This window comes from Anabrus simplex, chromosome 1 (genome assembly GCF_040414725.1).
Source record: "Anabrus simplex isolate iqAnaSimp1 chromosome 1, ASM4041472v1, whole genome shotgun sequence".
Taxonomy (NCBI): Eukaryota; Metazoa; Arthropoda; class Insecta; order Orthoptera; family Tettigoniidae; genus Anabrus; species Anabrus simplex.
Genome location: NC_090265.1, coordinates 429,777,639 through 429,795,017, shown reverse-complemented (window position 1 = coordinate 429,795,017; position 17,379 = coordinate 429,777,639). Strand labels below are relative to the sequence as shown.

The window sequence follows — 17,379 nt, the reverse complement described above, 5'->3', positions numbered from 1 at the left end:
CTACTGTCCGGATTATTATTCTCGACTGTCTACTGTGCCACTTGTTATTTTCGTTTGTAATGGCTACAACCCCCGCCTCCACTCACCTACGCCACCACCGACTTCCATCCCTAATTCCAAATTATGTTTCATAATATGTTATTACATAAATATATATTGTAAAATACTTCTTCTCTTCTTTCTAAATTTTACTCCGATCCGCTTATTTGAATTTTTAACAGAGTAGCGAAGAGGGAGTTTTTTTCTGACGTGGAGATCGTTTTTCCCCCGCCAGTGCACGTGATGGAGATTTTCCTAATCATCGGCTCTGTCGCGCAAACAGATGCGTAGAGGGGCATAGTTTTCGTCCCAAGACTCATGTACTCGCTCAAAAAAAAAATCATACATGCGATTGTATGTTTCGTGGCCGTATTTTGCCAATACCGCAAAAATACTTAGTAGCTATGCCATTTATGTTAGGTTCATAACTTGTCTTCACAACGTTCACTGTACAAAATAGTTGCTTGTAGGTGTATGATGACCCAAACAAAGTAAGTAGCGCTGTAGCAAATTTCTTCATGGCCGAAAACTTTTGTGGGAGGTTGTTCCACTGTTCAAGTATTAAGTTCTCCGGCTTCTGGAGAGAGTATTCACCATCAACAGCACACACTCAATTTTCACTTATGCTTCATCAAGTTGTACGAACTTTTTCACCCATACATGCTTTCTTAAAATTCAGTCAACTCCATTTCTAAACTGTGAATATCTAACAACTCAAAAAAAAAAAAAAAAGATTAATTTGTGGAATATGAGGTTTTGAAATAAAGCGCGGTCTTTTCTCCAAATCTCGAAATTGGGATAATTTATTGGAAACTATTTGTCTTACAAAATTCAGAACAATAAACAATTACTCACTGAGAATAATTACGAGATCATGGCAACCACACACAAGCCAAACTTCACTAATTCACTGATGTGGGTGAACGAATGGCTCGTCGGTCGCATCTGACATTTATACCACTTGACTTCCGGACCTATCAGCGTTGCAGTGTTGCCATAATGCACGTCCAAATGGAACTAGAATTTAGATTTTCGGTATTTATTCTTTAAACCTGAAACACTATGACTGTACGATGCACGAGATATGTATAGTCTATAGTACAAAATGTACATAAAAATTTTAATATGTGCATGAGGTGTGCCACCGAAATCATGTTCGCGTGTCACCTAATGACACGCGTGGCATAGGTTCGCCATCCCTGACCTAGACAGTTTCTCATTCTTCTGTGTTCCATGTTTGAGCTCGGTGAGCTTACTTTTCAGTTTTTGTATAGCATTTATCTATCTTGGTTTGGGTGACTTCGACCATTCTGTTTGCAATGACATCTGGGCTCAAGTTAGTGCACTGCTTTTTTTTCTTTTTTAGAATAATGTTTTCCAGTAAGTCTTAAGTCTATTTAAGACTCTCCAAGCTTTTTTGCTCGATTTTGCAAAGCCCATATCTTTCACTGTTTCTTCCAACTTTTCTCTCCTATTCTTGTCTAATGACTCTACAAGCTGTGAACCTACTTCATGGCTGCCTGTTGTTTGATATTCTTCATACAGAGCCCCACTTAATGGATTCCAGCCGGGCACATAATACTTTGTGAAACCTCTTGGAATGTTCGATTTGGCAGCTGAAATGACCAAGCTGACGAAGTCATCATAGTTACTGGCAGTTGGTTTTAGATTTATATCAGACAGCTTCTGATCAAGATCTTTAGAGAATTTATCCCCATTAGCATGATTAAAATTCTACCTGGTAAAGGTACTGAGGTCACGAGGGGTATCTTCATATTTGCTTCCAACAGGACTGGTCGATGCTGGATGTTTGGGAAACTCGACAATATTGTACGTGTAATACTGAGAGGTGGATCAAAGCAATCCTTGGACACAAATATTAAGTCGGGGTTGTAGTCTCTTCTCCAGCGAGCAGAATGGAAATTGCCCTCATCTTTCGCATCAAAAACTAGGTGCAGATCGGATATTTCAGCCCACTGAGTTAATACCTCACCATCGTCATCAACTATGTCATATCACCAGCTGGTATGATGACTGTTAAAATTTCCAGTGTAAATGCAGGGATGGCTGAAGTTTGGCAAAATGCTAGGAGACCATCTGATGCTAGGAGGCTTATACAGGTTAACAACTGTTAGGTAATATACCTGTATTACTATAGAAAAAATGAGATCCTTGACACTTGACTCAACAAATTGAACTCCTGTAAAACTGGATTTGGCATTGGTCCCATACTGCTGATGGTGGATAGCGTCGACTAGCATATAGCCCATTATTTGTCCTCTCTGTCAAAGTCCTGTTCATCTGTGGTGTGCGTTTCCTGAATGTTGACGATATCACTGTCAAGGTTATTCAGCTGTTTTCTAAGATATTCACACTTGGCATGACTTAACCTTCAATATTTATTGGAAAATATGGACTGAAGGTCCAATGTCTGTTGTTGAGTGGTTCTGAAAACAACCATTATAGCCAAAATTTTGAGATATTATGTCGTTCAATTGTATCACCTTATGACGCTGTTGCTCGCTTAGCACCGCCCGGGGGGACACATGGAGGGCAATCATAGGTAAAATCCTGCGGACGTCAGCAACGATCATCCCCCAAAACAGAATAATGAATGGTTCTTCAAAAGGTGGGTACAACATTTCGGAAGTTGCAAGGGCAGCAGTCTAGACGATTGACTGATATGGCCTTGTAATAATACTTAACATGGCTTAGCTGTGTTTGTATTGCTGTGTGGCTGAAAACAGCAGGAATCTACAGATATAACTAACTTCCAAGCACACGCATCTCTCTCTGTATGAATAATGTACTTATTATGGCTTCCTTACAGGTAAAATATTCCGAAGGTAAAATAGTCCCCCATTCGGATCTCCAGGAGGGGACTACACAAGAGGGGTCAATCATCAGGAAGATGCATACTGACATTCTGCGAGTCAGAGCATGGAATGATAGAAGTTTGAATCGTTGTTATAGGTTAGAGAATCTGAAAAGGGAGATGGATAGACTATAGTTAGGTGTAGTTCTATAAGTGAGGTACGTTGGCAGGAAGAGCAGGTGTTTGGTCAGGTGACTACAGAATTATCAATAAAAAATCAAACAGAAATGCAGGAGTTAGTTCAATAATAAATAAGAAAATAGGGCAGTGGGTAAGCTCCAACGAACAGCATTGTGAAAGGATTATTGTTGTCAATGCCCACCACAATAGTGTAGGTCTATGTGCATACTAGTTCAGTTGTTTATGAAAAAATCAAAAGTATATATGAAGAGAGAGAAGATTTAATACAATATGTGAAGGATGTTGAGAATCTAATTGTGATGGGAGACTAGAATGCAGTGGTTGGCCAAGGAAGAGAAGGTAATACAGTTGTAGAATTCCGATTAGGACAAAGGAATGAAAGAGGAAGTCAGCTGGTTGAGTTCTGCACCGATCATCATTTAGTCGATGTAGATATTGATTCCCATAGGGAACCTAAAATATTTGTCCCGAATGAGTAAATTTATAATACCAATATAATGGTCCGTTATTGGACATTATAAATTTTCCAGCCAACTCATTCTTGGCTGCCTGCGTTTCGCCCTCGTGTGCTAAGTTAGGCTCGTCAGTTGGGACTTAGCACACCACCCAAGACGCAAGGCTAGTGCACACTGCGGAGGCCACTGCATAGGCCACTAGAAGCCACCAGCAGTGCCAATGCACTATGAGAGCTATGTCTCATTTTCAAAAATTGATGCCTGCCTGGCCATCAAATGATAATACTTGGTACATCGTCGGAAATGACAGCTGTATACGAAGGTATCAAATAGACTTCATTATGATTACTCAGAGTCAGAAATCAGGTGTTGGATTGTAAGACTTTCCCAGGAGCAGACGTGAATCTGACCACAACTTGTTGGTCATGAAATGCCATGTGAAGTTGAAGAAATTGAAGAAAGGAAGTAATGCAAGGAGATTGGATCTAGACAAGTTGAACGAAAAGAATGCGAGTGATTGTTTCATGGAACATGTTGCACGAGGACTAAATGAAAAGGCTGAAGGAAACAATAGAGGAAGAATTGACAGTCGTGAAGAATGAGGTCAGTAGGGCTGCTGTAGAAAGGTTAGGAAGAAAGGAAAGATCAATTAAGAATCAATGGATAACTTGGGTGATAACAGGACTGTAAAAAATGAGGGGGGCAGAAAAGAATACGGACAATTATATTCAAGAATGAAGTGGATAGAAAGTGCAGGGCAGCTAAGGAAGAATGGCTGAAAGAAAAGTGCAAGGATGTTGAAAGTTGTATGGTCCTAGGAAAGGTACATGCTGCATACAGGAAAATCATTGAAAGCTTTTGAGAAAGGAAAGCAAGGTGTATGAATATTAAGAGCTCAGATGAAAAACCACTTCTAGGGAAAGAAGACAAGGCATAAAGATGGTAGGAACATATACGACTGTTGTATCAAGGTACAGAAGAAGATGATATGGTTCTGGAGCAAGAAAAGGCTGTTAATGCTGATAAAATGGGAGACCCAATTTTGAGTTCAGGATTCAACAAGCTTTGAGACACTTAAATAGGAACAAGGCACCTGTAATTGATGACATTTCCTCAGAATTATTGATTGTCTTCCGAGAAGCCAGCAGGGCAAAGTTATTCCATTTAGTGTGTAAGATGTAAGATACAGGCGAAGTGCCATCCAATTTTCGGTAGAATGTTGTCATACCTATTCCAAAGAAAGCCGGTGCTGACAAGTGTGAAAACTACCGCACCATTAGTTTATCTCATGCCTGCAAAATTTTAATACATATTATTTACAGACGAATGGAAAGATAAGTTGAAACTCAGTTTTGAGATCAGTTTGGCTTCTGAAGAAATGTAGGAACACATGAAACAATCCTGAATTTACGTCTGATCGTAGGTCTAGAAAAGGCATTCAGTAATATTGATTGACCTAAGCTATTTGAGATTCTGAAGGTGATCGGGATCAGATACCGATAAAAAGAATCATCTACAATCGGTATAAAAATCAGTTTTAAGTGATAAGAATTCAGGGATTTGAAAAAGAAGCAGCAGTCCAGAAAGGAGCGAGGCAAGGCTGTAGTTTGTCCTCCCCTCCTTTTCAATGTTTATATAGAACAGGTGGTATAGGAAATCAATGATGAATTTGGAAAGGGAATTGCAAGCCAAGGACGGGAAGTCAAAACCCTGAGATTTGCCGATGATTTTGTTATTTTATCTGAGACTGCAGAAGATCTGGAGAAGTTGCTGAATGGTATGGACAGAGTCTTGGGGAAAGTGTACAAGTTGGAAATAAATAAGTCCAAAACATAAGTAATGGAGCAGTCAAAGTCGTTGATGCAGGAAAAATGAGATGAGGAAATAAGGTCTTAAAGGAAGTAGATGAATATTGTTAGTTGGGTAATAAAATAACTAATGATGGCAGAACTAAGGTGGACATAAAATGCAGACTAGCACAAGCAAGGAAGGTTTTTCTTAAGAAATTTGCTCACTTCAAACATAGATATAAGAATTAGAAAAATGTTTTTGAAGACTTTTGTATGGAGCATGGCATTGTATGGAAGGGAAGCATGCACATTAACTAGCTCAGGAGGAAAAGGAATATAAGCTTTCGAAATGTGGTGTTAATGAAGAATGCTGAAGGTGAGATGGGTAGATTGAATCACATATGGGGAGGTACTGAATCGATTTGGTAAAAGGACATAGATTGGCTAAATTTGACGAGATGAAGGGGTAGAGTGATAGGACAAATTTGTGGGAAGTGTAAGTCATAAGAATGGTAGGGGTAGACCAAGGTATGAATATGACAAGAAGATTAGAATGTATGTATGATGTAATAGTTAAGTAGAAATGAAAAGATTAGCACAGGATACAGTGGCATGAAGAGCTGCATCAAACCAGTTAATGGACTGATGAATCAAACAACGACAATTTCTTGCCAATGTCCCTGTGTATCAGGCTTTCCCAAACATTTTATCTGATGATGCTGTCGAATGCCTTTTCTAAGTCTATGGAAGTCATTACTATAACCTTCCCATATTCCTAACTCTTTCCCATGATCTGTCTAAGAATAAAAATGGGTTCTCTTGTTGAACTTCCACTTCTGAATCCAAATTGTTCCTCTTGTAACTGACTTTCCACCTTTTCTCTAGTTCTTCTTTTCAATATCCTTTCAATTATTTTGGCAACATGAGAGAAAATGGTGATCCCTAGGTAGTTACTGCACATCTTCTAATCTCCTTTCTTGAATATTTGTATCATAACCCCCTTTTCCCAATCCTTGGGCACTTTTTCTCTCTCCATACACACCTCTATATTCTGTAAGTCCACTGGAGTCCTGCTGGTCCTACAGCCTTGATCATTTCTATGACCACTTCATCTATTCCCACAGCTATTCTCCTCTTCATCCGTTTAACTGCCCATTCCACCTCTGTCTAATGTCTGATTCCTTCTCTATTACTACTGCTGCCTCAATACCTTCTCCACATGTCTGGTTTCTCATGTTCAGCAGTTCACTGAAATATTCCTTCCATCTATTCATTTTCCCTTTTAGTTTTTTCAGTATTACTCCTTCTTTATTCACAAATCCTATGCTTGCTGTTTCATTCCTACAGTTTCTTATAATTCCAAATAATATTTTTTTTCCCACAGTTCAAATCTTCCTTTACTTCCTGGGTGAATGTTTCCCAACTTTTCTTTGGGTACTACCTTTTTGCAAACTCTTTTTGCTTCTAGGTGTTTGGCTCTACTCCCTCCCGTCTCCTCTTGTGTTTTCCATCCCTTCCAAGTTTTCTTCTTTTCCTTTATTTTATCTATCCCTCTGTCATTCCACCATGTCATCTCTTTCACTCTTACCTTTCCTGCTGTTCTGATCTTTTCTCTACATACCTCACAAATGCACTCTTAAAATTATTCCATTCCTGTTCAGCACGACTAATATCTGTCCTTGGTATCAGTTTTTGTAATTCTTACCAAACTCTTCCTGAACCTCTTTTTCCTTTAATCTCCAGACCCTAATCTTTCTCATTTTTTCTTGTAGTTGTGTGTCCTTGCCTGCTTTCAACTGTGCTATCACTGCTCTATGGTCACCCCCTAAGGCTTCCTCAGGCATATCTGTAATGTCCATCCTATGTCCTTTTTCCGCTAATATGTCCTCAATGAACGATCTCGTTCTTCTGTCTACCCGTCCATATTTGGTAATCTTCTGGCTGTTTTTCTTCCTAAACCATGCATTTCCTTTAAATTGGTTCCTCTGGCAGAAGTCCATTAACATATCCCCTTCTTGATTTATGTTGCCATATCCATATGACCGCAGAATCTCTTCCCTTCACCCCCTATGGGTGGGGGACGCAGGTGAAGGATACACCCATGGTATACCCTGCCTGTCGTAAGAAGCGACTAAGAGGGGCGACTAGGGGATGATGATATTAGAACCATGTGATTACTTGTGATTAGTACCATTACATGCGGAACATCATGAGTCAACGTTACTTGCAACTAGTACCACCTTTTAATTGTAGTAGCACCTTGCGAGGAAAACTATGGATCTATGTTGCATAGAAGCAATACCATTATGCGAGAAACATTACGCGTCTGGGCGTTGTTCGTGATAAGTATCATCGTGTGCATTCCACCGGTTGGTTCCACTGTGTTCAGAATGAGTCTGCGTTACCTATGAGTAGTACCACTTTATAAGGAACACCATGGATCTGCGTTGCCTGTGGTTGGCACCACTTTGTGCGAAAAACCACGGCTTTGACTGGCGCTCGTGATAAGTACCACTGTGATGAAAACCATGGGTCTGCATTCCCTGAGAATGATACCATTATGTGAGGAACACCATAGGTTTGTGATGCCTGTGGGTGTTTCCATAATGTGTGATACACCATGGGTCTACGTTGTGTATGATTAGTAGCACTATGTGAGCAACACCATGAGCATACGTTGCTTGTGATTAGTTCCACTAAGTGAGGAACTCCACGTGGATACCAACGCCCGTGATTAGTCCCACTGTGTGAGGAACATAATGGTTTGTGTTGCTTGTGAGTAGTACTCTTATGTGCGAAACACCATAGGTTTGTGTTACCTGTGAGTGGTGCCATTTTGTTTGACATACCATGGGTCTACATACCTTATGCGAGAAATGCCATGAACCTACATTAACCTGTTACCTACAGGAGGAACACCATGGTTCTATTTTACCAGTAATTAATACCATTATGAGGGGCCTGTGACCTGGATTTTGGACCGCTTTAGATAAGTATCATCCCATTATTTACGGAATTGTGAACAGGGTCCACTAATTGTTTTTGTTTCACGATAATTTTCTCTTCGTTATTTGTTTTAGACTAGTCATTGGATACCTTTTGAAGTTTTTAATTTTCATTTCGTTCACCTCGTACTGTTAGGGGCCAATGACCTGGCTGTTAGGCCCCTTTAAACAATCATCATCACCATCATCATCTCTTCCCCGTTTCATTCTCTCCACTTGTGCGTTCAGATCTCCATTATGATTACTTCCTTGTCTTCTATGTATTTCTCCACTTCTTCAAGGAAGAGTTCTGTATTCTCTATTTTATTTCCAGTTTGTGGAGCATATACTTGGAACAGATTTGATGTTCCTGTCTCAAACTGTATCATTGCTATAATCCTTCTGTCATTGATCTTCACCTCCTCCAAATATTCCAGGACATCCTTTCTAATTATCATTCTTACTCCATTTACTGCAAACTGTCCTCCACTGTAAAACAGCGTGTAACCTTCCTTCAGTTTTTGTACCCCTTTTGCTCTCCATTTTGTTTCATTAAGACCAAGGATGTCTATGTCTTCTTGTTCACAAACTCCATCAGCTCTTCAGTCTTGTCTGCCAGGGTCAGGACGGTGACTGTCCCGATTTGGATATATTGTGATACTGGTCGCCCACTTCTCATAGCTCCCCCAGTACCTGAAGAACTACTCATCGTCTGCGGGGCATGTCCTAACACTTTCCGAGGCTGCACCATATTTGCACTCATTTGTAGGCTGTTATTACGATGGGTTCACCACTCCCAAAAGCATTTAGCGATGCTGCCAGCAGGTGGTGAGGCCACTCCTAACATGGATTACAGATGCCTTCTGCAGCCACCCTTAACCTGGGGACAGATGCTGCTTGATAGATTCTGGTGTCATTTCCTACAATGAGGGGACCATCACCCCAACTAAGAGAATTCATGTGCCCAAAGCCATTGGTCCTCTTAGGGGATCGAGTTATTTCTTACTGCTGGACACTGCTCAGTCGTTGGCTGTACGGTGTACTCTATTACCATAGTGGACTGGACCGGCCAGACTGGTAACATGTATCCTATCCTTCATTAATTGAATTAGTTCTGTTTTTGCCACATATTTTTTATCACACAAGAAATTTTTCTGCGCTACCTGCTGCGATCCACTCTTTGTTTAATAATTTTACAATTGTGTGGAATTCTTTCTCTCTTTCTAATTTTTCTTTGGAATCACTACCCAGGTATTTGTCCCTAAGTGAGTCTGTCTCCCTATCACTCTCAACACATATGCCTTTTCAATTTCTCCACATAACAAACATCAGTTCTCTTCATGTTTCTATCTTTTACCCTTATTTTTATTGATACCCATTAGCCACTACGCCGTACCTCTTATGTCTGTATTCATCTTTCTTTCTTTCTTTCTTTCTTTCTTGACGACGTTTTGCTAATTTCACTGAATTCCAGTAATGTTCCTTTGGTTCTACATTCTGTTATGATCATCTGTTTCTCAATATCTTTCACTCGAATTGTTACTTTCTTGCTCATCTTCTTTCCCCCCCCCCCAATATTCTCCCATTCCTATTCTGGCTAGCAGCCTTTTCACCTTTGTTAGCGAGGATGTAGTTTGTAGTTTCTAGTTCTGTGATATGTAGTTTGGTTTCTGAAAGTAAAATGTGTCTAAAATCCCTCTGAAAAGTGTGTGAAAACTTTGGTTTGAAATATTGTGTTACAGGTCCCTCTGATAGCCTCTTGAGCTGCATAGCCAACCAACTTCGTCGACCCTTGGACTTGAGGCTTGAGGAACGTGATCTAACTCAGCTCTTTTCTACGCTTTCAGTTCCTGTTTTATTGCAGGTGTTTGGTTCTTTGCTTCTGGAGAGGAAGGTGCTTTTTATCAGCTGCTCATTGAAGTATGTTCATAGGATTTAAAATTTATTTAAGAAAGGTGTTCAAAATAGACTTGCAAATATATAGGGTAGGTGATTCTCTGACATTTGAATCATATTTCACTTAGTTTACAAAAGGAGTATTTTTATTGTCCCACCTATTCAATACAATTAGTACCTCGTTATGTGGTTAAGTAAACATAGAAAATCTAAATTTTGTAATTTGAATCATAGTCGTTACAAATGCAGTGTTATTAGATAACTTTTTTCTTTCTTTCTTATGCATATAAATTTTCGTTTGGGTTTTCAGTGTTGGTTATTTTGTTCTGTGGATTTTTAAAAAAATTATTCAAATGTGATGCAAGTGTAATGGACTAGTATAACTTGGAAACAATTCTCTAAATCTATGGGTAAATAGTAAAAATATCGAGCTCGATTAGTAGGTGGTGTTGTTATTATTATTATTATTATTATTATTATTATTATTATTACTTGTGAGGCGTGGTTATGAAGTTGTTTACGTCTATTATTATTATTATTATTATTATTATTATTATTATTATTATTATTATTATTATTATTTACGCAGTTATGTACAGACTTTATTTGGTATAAATCATAGTCGTATCATTTATATTTGTGTGTTGTGTAACGAAGCATGTGGGGTTATGCCACGACACATCTACTGTATGTATATTAGTAAGAGTTTATTTAATGTAAGAACACATAATTAATAGTATATAATTTATTATTACCTGTAAATATGATGTATAAATCCAATGTAATGTTGTGCAACACAGGGTATTATTCCAGAACAACATATCTTTGTCACTAGAGAGTTACTGAACATTCGATCCATTTGTAAATAGGTTATTGGAGACTCTAGAAATTACACTAAAACATGTTGTGTCATACTTTTCTAGAAGCCTGGCTAGGCAATGTATATAAAAAGGCAGTCTTGGGAGTTGGAGTAGAGTTGTTAGCGAAAGTTGCTAGTGAAAGTCGTTAAGTCAAGTGAACTTATGTTTTGATTTTGTTGTGTTGGTAATCGGTTGACATGCTAATGTAGCATTCAAGTGTTTGTCAAAATGGTGGTTCATTAATGTATGTGTAATGTGTATATAATTTGTAAATAATATAGTGTACACAATTAACAGCATTCCTTGTGTGCATCTTTGTGGTTACGATAAATGTAATATGGCAAACAAAAGGTGTGTTGCTGTTTTATGTTCCCAATATTTATTGGTGATTTGGCCTGTGATTTTGATAAGTGATTCAGTTGAGGAATCAAGGTAATTACATAAATAAATGATTGAATTTGAAGTACAGTGGAACATCGATTCCCAATTTTTGAGAAACCATGAAAGAGATAAAAGTACAACACGGGAAAACTGAAAATCTGGGAACGAATTAAAACCATCAATAATTTGACTAAACATAACAAAAATGAAATATATACTGATAATTATAAACATTCCTGTATGCCTCCGTAACGTAACGGGTTGCACTAATAGCTGCCGTCCTCAGAGGCCTGTGTTCGATTCCCAGTACTGCCAGCAATTTAAGAAATGCAGAAGGGCTGGTATGTGGTTGAAATGGTACATGGTAGCTCACATCCACTGGGGGTGTGCTTGGAAAGAGCTTGACCACCTCAGGATGACGGCAGGAGTTTACTTTTTATAAGCACTCCTAAACCAAACCAAACCAAACGGTGATGCATGGTCAGTGTGACAAATTCTCTCTGCCGTTATTCCTGGCTCTCTAGACCAGGGTTGCCATCTCACCATTAGATAGCTTCTCAATTAAAAGTAATCACGTAGGCTGAGTGGACCTGGAATGAGCTCTCATATCCAGGTAAAAATGCCTGACCTGGCCGGGAATTGAACCCGGGCCCTGCAGGTGAGAGGCAGGCAAGTTAGACCATGGGGCCAGCTTCAAACATTAATTACTAGTACATGAGTAAAATATGTTGATACTTTACATTCAGTTTTACCAGGGGAACTTAGTCTGTTTTCTGTGAAAACTTTTTTCAGTTCAGCAACTTTGATCAACCAAACTCTTCGAAAAATTGAATAAGGCCATGGCAAACAGCAGTAGACCACAAGTAGTTTTTAATTCTCTAATATAATAAAATAGATTAGATAGAAAAAAATCCATTTTTTTTTTCTTCCATTGTAATTTGGTTACCAGGCCTGCCAGTATTCTTCAAAGAGGACATAAGGTACTTACAGCTTGTAGATACAATACTTTGGGCATATTTTTATCATATGTTTCCCATAATGTACCAGTTATAATCCTTAAAACATAGTGTGTCGTGTTTGTAGTCAATTTCTGGAAATCTTGTATCATGTAGGTTAGGCCTACATCGACTTTTAAAGTTTATGTTGAACTCTGTACCAAACCCAGAGGACCCTAAAGTTCAAAATAAAAAGTACAGCAGAGATAATTGTACTTGTAGCATGATCGTAGACCCAAATTTGAGCTATGAGCACAGTAGCTGAACGTAAATTCCAGTACCACAGACCCTGATCAAGACAAACTTAAAAACGGTTTGAAATCAAACTCATGCATCAGAGAGAGCCACAAAATGTTCCCACACTAGTAGATAAAAGGAAAAGAGAAAGAAAAAGGAAAATAACATTTATTCAAAATAAAGTTCAATAAGGTGAACAGATAGGGTAGAAACAGAGGCCTGACAATATTCTTCGAAGAGGGCATAAGGTACTTACAGCTTGAAGATACAATACTTTTCATTATTTCACATCGGTATGTGCATGTTTATGTTGTATATTTCCCATAACATACCAGTTATAGTCCTTAAAACATAAATGTGTCATCTCGTGCATAATTATAACTGTCAGAAATTATTTTCTTTCAAACAATCTTAAAGAGAACCTCAAAGCAAATTCTTATTTTTAAGGTTAACTCCTACCAAATAGAGACCAAGTCTAAAACAAAAACGAATTCTCCCCTTTAATGATTAACTGCAGGCCAAGAGTAAAGAAATAGCTAATGTTGATGTTACTGAACCGTTCCCATCCATTAATATCACAATGCCAGACTCAGTCGGTTAGAGCTTCGTGGTTTCGTTTGGTCTATGGGCGAAAATTAAATCTAACTTCTATAAAATAATCACCAATGGTGTATATGAATGGGAAACAGTTGCATTTGTTGTAAATAAGAGACAGATAAAGGGGTAAAATGGATATATTCACTAGAGCACATAATTAATATTCATTCTAACGAAATTCCACAAAATACAATAAAACATGACGCAAACTGTCATAATAAAAGCATAATGTGCCGTGCACATTAAGAACAACTACATATAACATTACTGAAATAGGTCGGTCCAAATACCGACCAAATAATTTATAAAAGAACAAAATATTAAATCTTGGCCTGATTTACATCTTTAATTATCGACAACGCCGCCAAGTGAATATGCCGATTTCCCCGAGGGGAATTTCGATTACGACCGTCCACAAGCTATGCTTCGACAAGAGAAAGTCACGCCAGTTTCATTCCATAATACACCTATTTACATATACAAAATTATTAATCCTGATAAGGGAAAATTCAGGGATCCTAACTTATATACTACACAGATTCTACTGACAGATCCGATCTGTCGCAAACAACCAGCCTGAAGCTGCATACCACCAGAGAAAATTAGCTCCGGGCTAAATTTAAGAGACAAAGATTAATTCGTCAAGACACAACACACTGACAACAAATACGACAAGGCACTCCGATACAAGGTACATAAGTATACAAACACAACTCCTGTAAAATAACAGCATAATTACAATATAAAGAAAATATATACATGCAGTCAGAGCACTTCCTCATCACCAGGTCATTAGTGGCACGCCCCTGTCCGCCCGGGGCGATCAGGACATTCCCCTTGGACTAGTGGAAAGTTTCACTTTTCATGGGACCGGAATACAGCTGGAACGTGATTCATACTGCCTCGCAAAGGACTCCAGGCAAACGGGGTGCAGCTTACACTTGGCGGGGTGCAGGTAATTGCTTCCTTCACGGCTATCCCGGCCGGACTTGCTCGCACAACAAAAGAAGGTTTGTTTCTAAATACTGCTACCTCATTACGTAAACTAATTATTTCTCCCATTTATAAAATCTTCTATGACAACAGCAACATCACTTCTTCACCTTTCAATACATAAACCGCAAAAATCGCTCTCAAGGAAAACTTCACACATGGCCTTCCGTCATAGCGGCTCGGGAGTTCGATTCTCGACTCTGTCTCTTTACTCTGTGGGCATATCCAAGCCCATCCTTATTTAAAGCAGCTTGCCCTGCTAACGTCCCTTCCTTGCCATGTTCACAGGCATTCAAATCCATATCTGACTTCCACGTCATATATCAGGCGATCTCAGCCTCTCAACCCTCGCAATAATCTCCACCCCGATCTACTGTCGTCTCTGCTCATTAGAAGAACCTAACTACCCAACGACGACGTCATGGCGTTCCTGTGGCAGCGAATATATATCTGAAATCGCGCACAGATAAAATATAAGAGGCCTACACTGGTCTTTACTGATAATTATTCCACAAAGAGAAGGCGGCCTGGCCTCGTTAATAATGAAACTATCCACCTTCCTAACACTTAACACATACTCCTTGGAATGCTCTGAAAGGATTAAAAAAAATGCATGCACACACACTCCTAACTTTACCTATTTACAACCCTTTTTCCCATAAGTAAACTAACCATGAATCACTGCAACAAATAAGGGCACTAGCATGCATGCTGCCCTGGATCTCCCACTGCTTTGTTGACAATATAATTACTCATCTTTAGCAAATTGACATTGACCGTTAATATTACCCTAAAGACTGGATGAAACTGAACTGACCTCAAATGTTACCCACATGCTTAAAAATCTGACATATCCACTTAGCTTTGTTGTCTTCAGCAATCACACCATCTGCACAACTACAGCGTCAGGAGATTACTCGGCCATCATATCACCTTTGATGGCGTTACAACATAGATGTAGCTTCCATGATTGTCCTTGCAGATAACACTCCTACAATGAATGGAAAACAGGTTAACACTACACTTGCTCAATTGCATACGCGCACACTATTTAAGGAGATATTGCTTAGCACACATAAATGGATAAAGATTAATTCTTTGATCAGAATCGAAGTATCATGGAATGCGCCCCGGATCCGTTCGTATGCAAGAGCAATTACGATACGATCGAACACATTTTCTCCGCGATCACGAAACCGACCTGAAACATTGGCATGTAATACAGCTAATTAGTTCACGACAATCTTCCCGGTATGCACAGCTATCGTCCCTTTTATTTACCGCCTTCACACATACGTGGTACCTACCGCACTTGATGTAAGAGCGAAGCGTCACACGCGTAGCGGTAAATACACATACACGGACTTGTAACTCCTGTATTTATTAAATGTAAATCACACCAGGGCGTTACGTTTTACTGTAGTCTGGGCACGCTTCTATGTGTATAATATTCATATAGCAATCATGAAGAAATAACGTCACTGTAGCACTTTGATATCGGACAAAGAAAATGCCGATCTCGACTGACGTGGAGACTACCTTCTGTACCACGGACACCTCACGAAAGACAGACCCGCTTCCCCAAGCCACTGTTGGTTTTATGGACCCACCCGCATCGTTCCGAAAAGAGGGGGTGGCCCTGTTGGCTATGGCGCGAGGTTTCAACCGCTTTCTCAGGACAAAGCCCACAACCGTTATAACCTAGCCACACAAATATATAGGTAGAAGTTAGCCGATAAATGAACAGATAAAGAAGTCTAAATTCAATTACTACTCATCAGACGTATCAAAACCATGGAGCACGGGTTATTTATCAGATTTCACCCTTATTTCTAATAGGTCGGCACTGTGATGATCGAAGTTAGCAACCCCGCGCAGTTCTCTATGGAAGATAGGAAAACTTAAAGGGTCCACCTTTTCAATACAAAAAATGTTATAGTTTATTTATAACATGTATTTGCACTTGTAACTAGTTTCGACGCTGTTTGGCGTCATCATCAGCCAAAATGTGGGAAATAGGCCAGCATGTAGGCATTTATATTACACAAGGCGTTACATTAAACAATACACATCTTACAAGGAGACAAAAACAGGGACGAATATAGAAACAAATGAATCGTTGAGAAAGCAAAGGTTATACATATTAAAAATAACCTTAACCACACATCTTGCAGTGCGAAAGTAATCTTCTTGAATATAAAACACACGCGCACACATTTCTGAAGAGCCAGCAGGCAGGACAAAGTAAAGTGAAACCTTAAGAGTTCTTCTGAGAAGAGTTCATCATTTTTTCTATGTTCCGACTAACTAATGAAGTCTCCCTTGAGTTCCTGATAAACATACACAACAGGAAATTCTCCTTCACTCTCAACAATAGCTATAAAGACCAACGGTAAATTTCATTTTAAATATTGTGCAGAGACGTGAAAGCATGAACTTGAACATGATATAACTCCTTCATTTAACCCAATTTTTTACACAAGGTGTTACATTAAACAATACACATCTTACGAGGAGATAAAAACAGGGACGAATGTAGAAACAAATGCATCGTTGAGAAAGCAAAAGTTATACATATTAAAAATAAGCTTAACCACACAACTTGCAGTGCGAAAATATTTGCCTTGAATGATTCCTGAATACAAAATGCACGCGCACACATTTCTAAAGAGCCAGCAGGCAGGAAAAAAATAAGGTGAAACCTTAAGAGTTCTTCTGAGAAGAGTTCATCCTTCTTTCTATGTTCCGAATAACTAATGAAGTCTCCCTTGAGTTCCTGATAAACATACACAACAGGGAATTCTCCTTAACTCTCAACAATAGCTATAAAAGACCAACGGTAAATTGTATTTTAAATACTGTGCAGAGATGTGCTTTCACATCTTCTCAGAAGAACTCTTAAGGTTTCACCTTATTTTTTTCCTGCCTGCTGGCTCTTTAGAAATGTGTGCGCGTGCATTTTGTATTCAGGAATCATTCAAGGCAAATATTTTCACACTGCAAGTTGTGTGGTTAAGCTTATTTTTAATATGTATAACTTTTGCTTTCTCAACGATGCATTTGTTTCTACATTCGTCCCTGTTTTTATCTCCTCGTAAGATGTGTATTGTTTAATGTAACACCTTGTGTAAAAAAT

At 38.9% G+C, this 17,379-nt stretch overlaps 1 protein-coding gene across 1 annotated transcript in view; it reads left to right on the top strand.

The window, feature by feature from the left end:
* Window positions 1-17,379, top strand: part of LOC136866951 (uncharacterized) — a 182,527-nt gene that overhangs the window by 80,331 nt on the left and 84,817 nt on the right. The window contains exon 7 of the mRNA XM_067144046.2: window positions 10,027-10,204. Within this exon, the coding sequence (XP_067000147.2) occupies window positions 10,027-10,204 (178 nt within the window). The remainder of the gene's footprint in view (window positions 1-10,026; window positions 10,205-17,379) is intronic.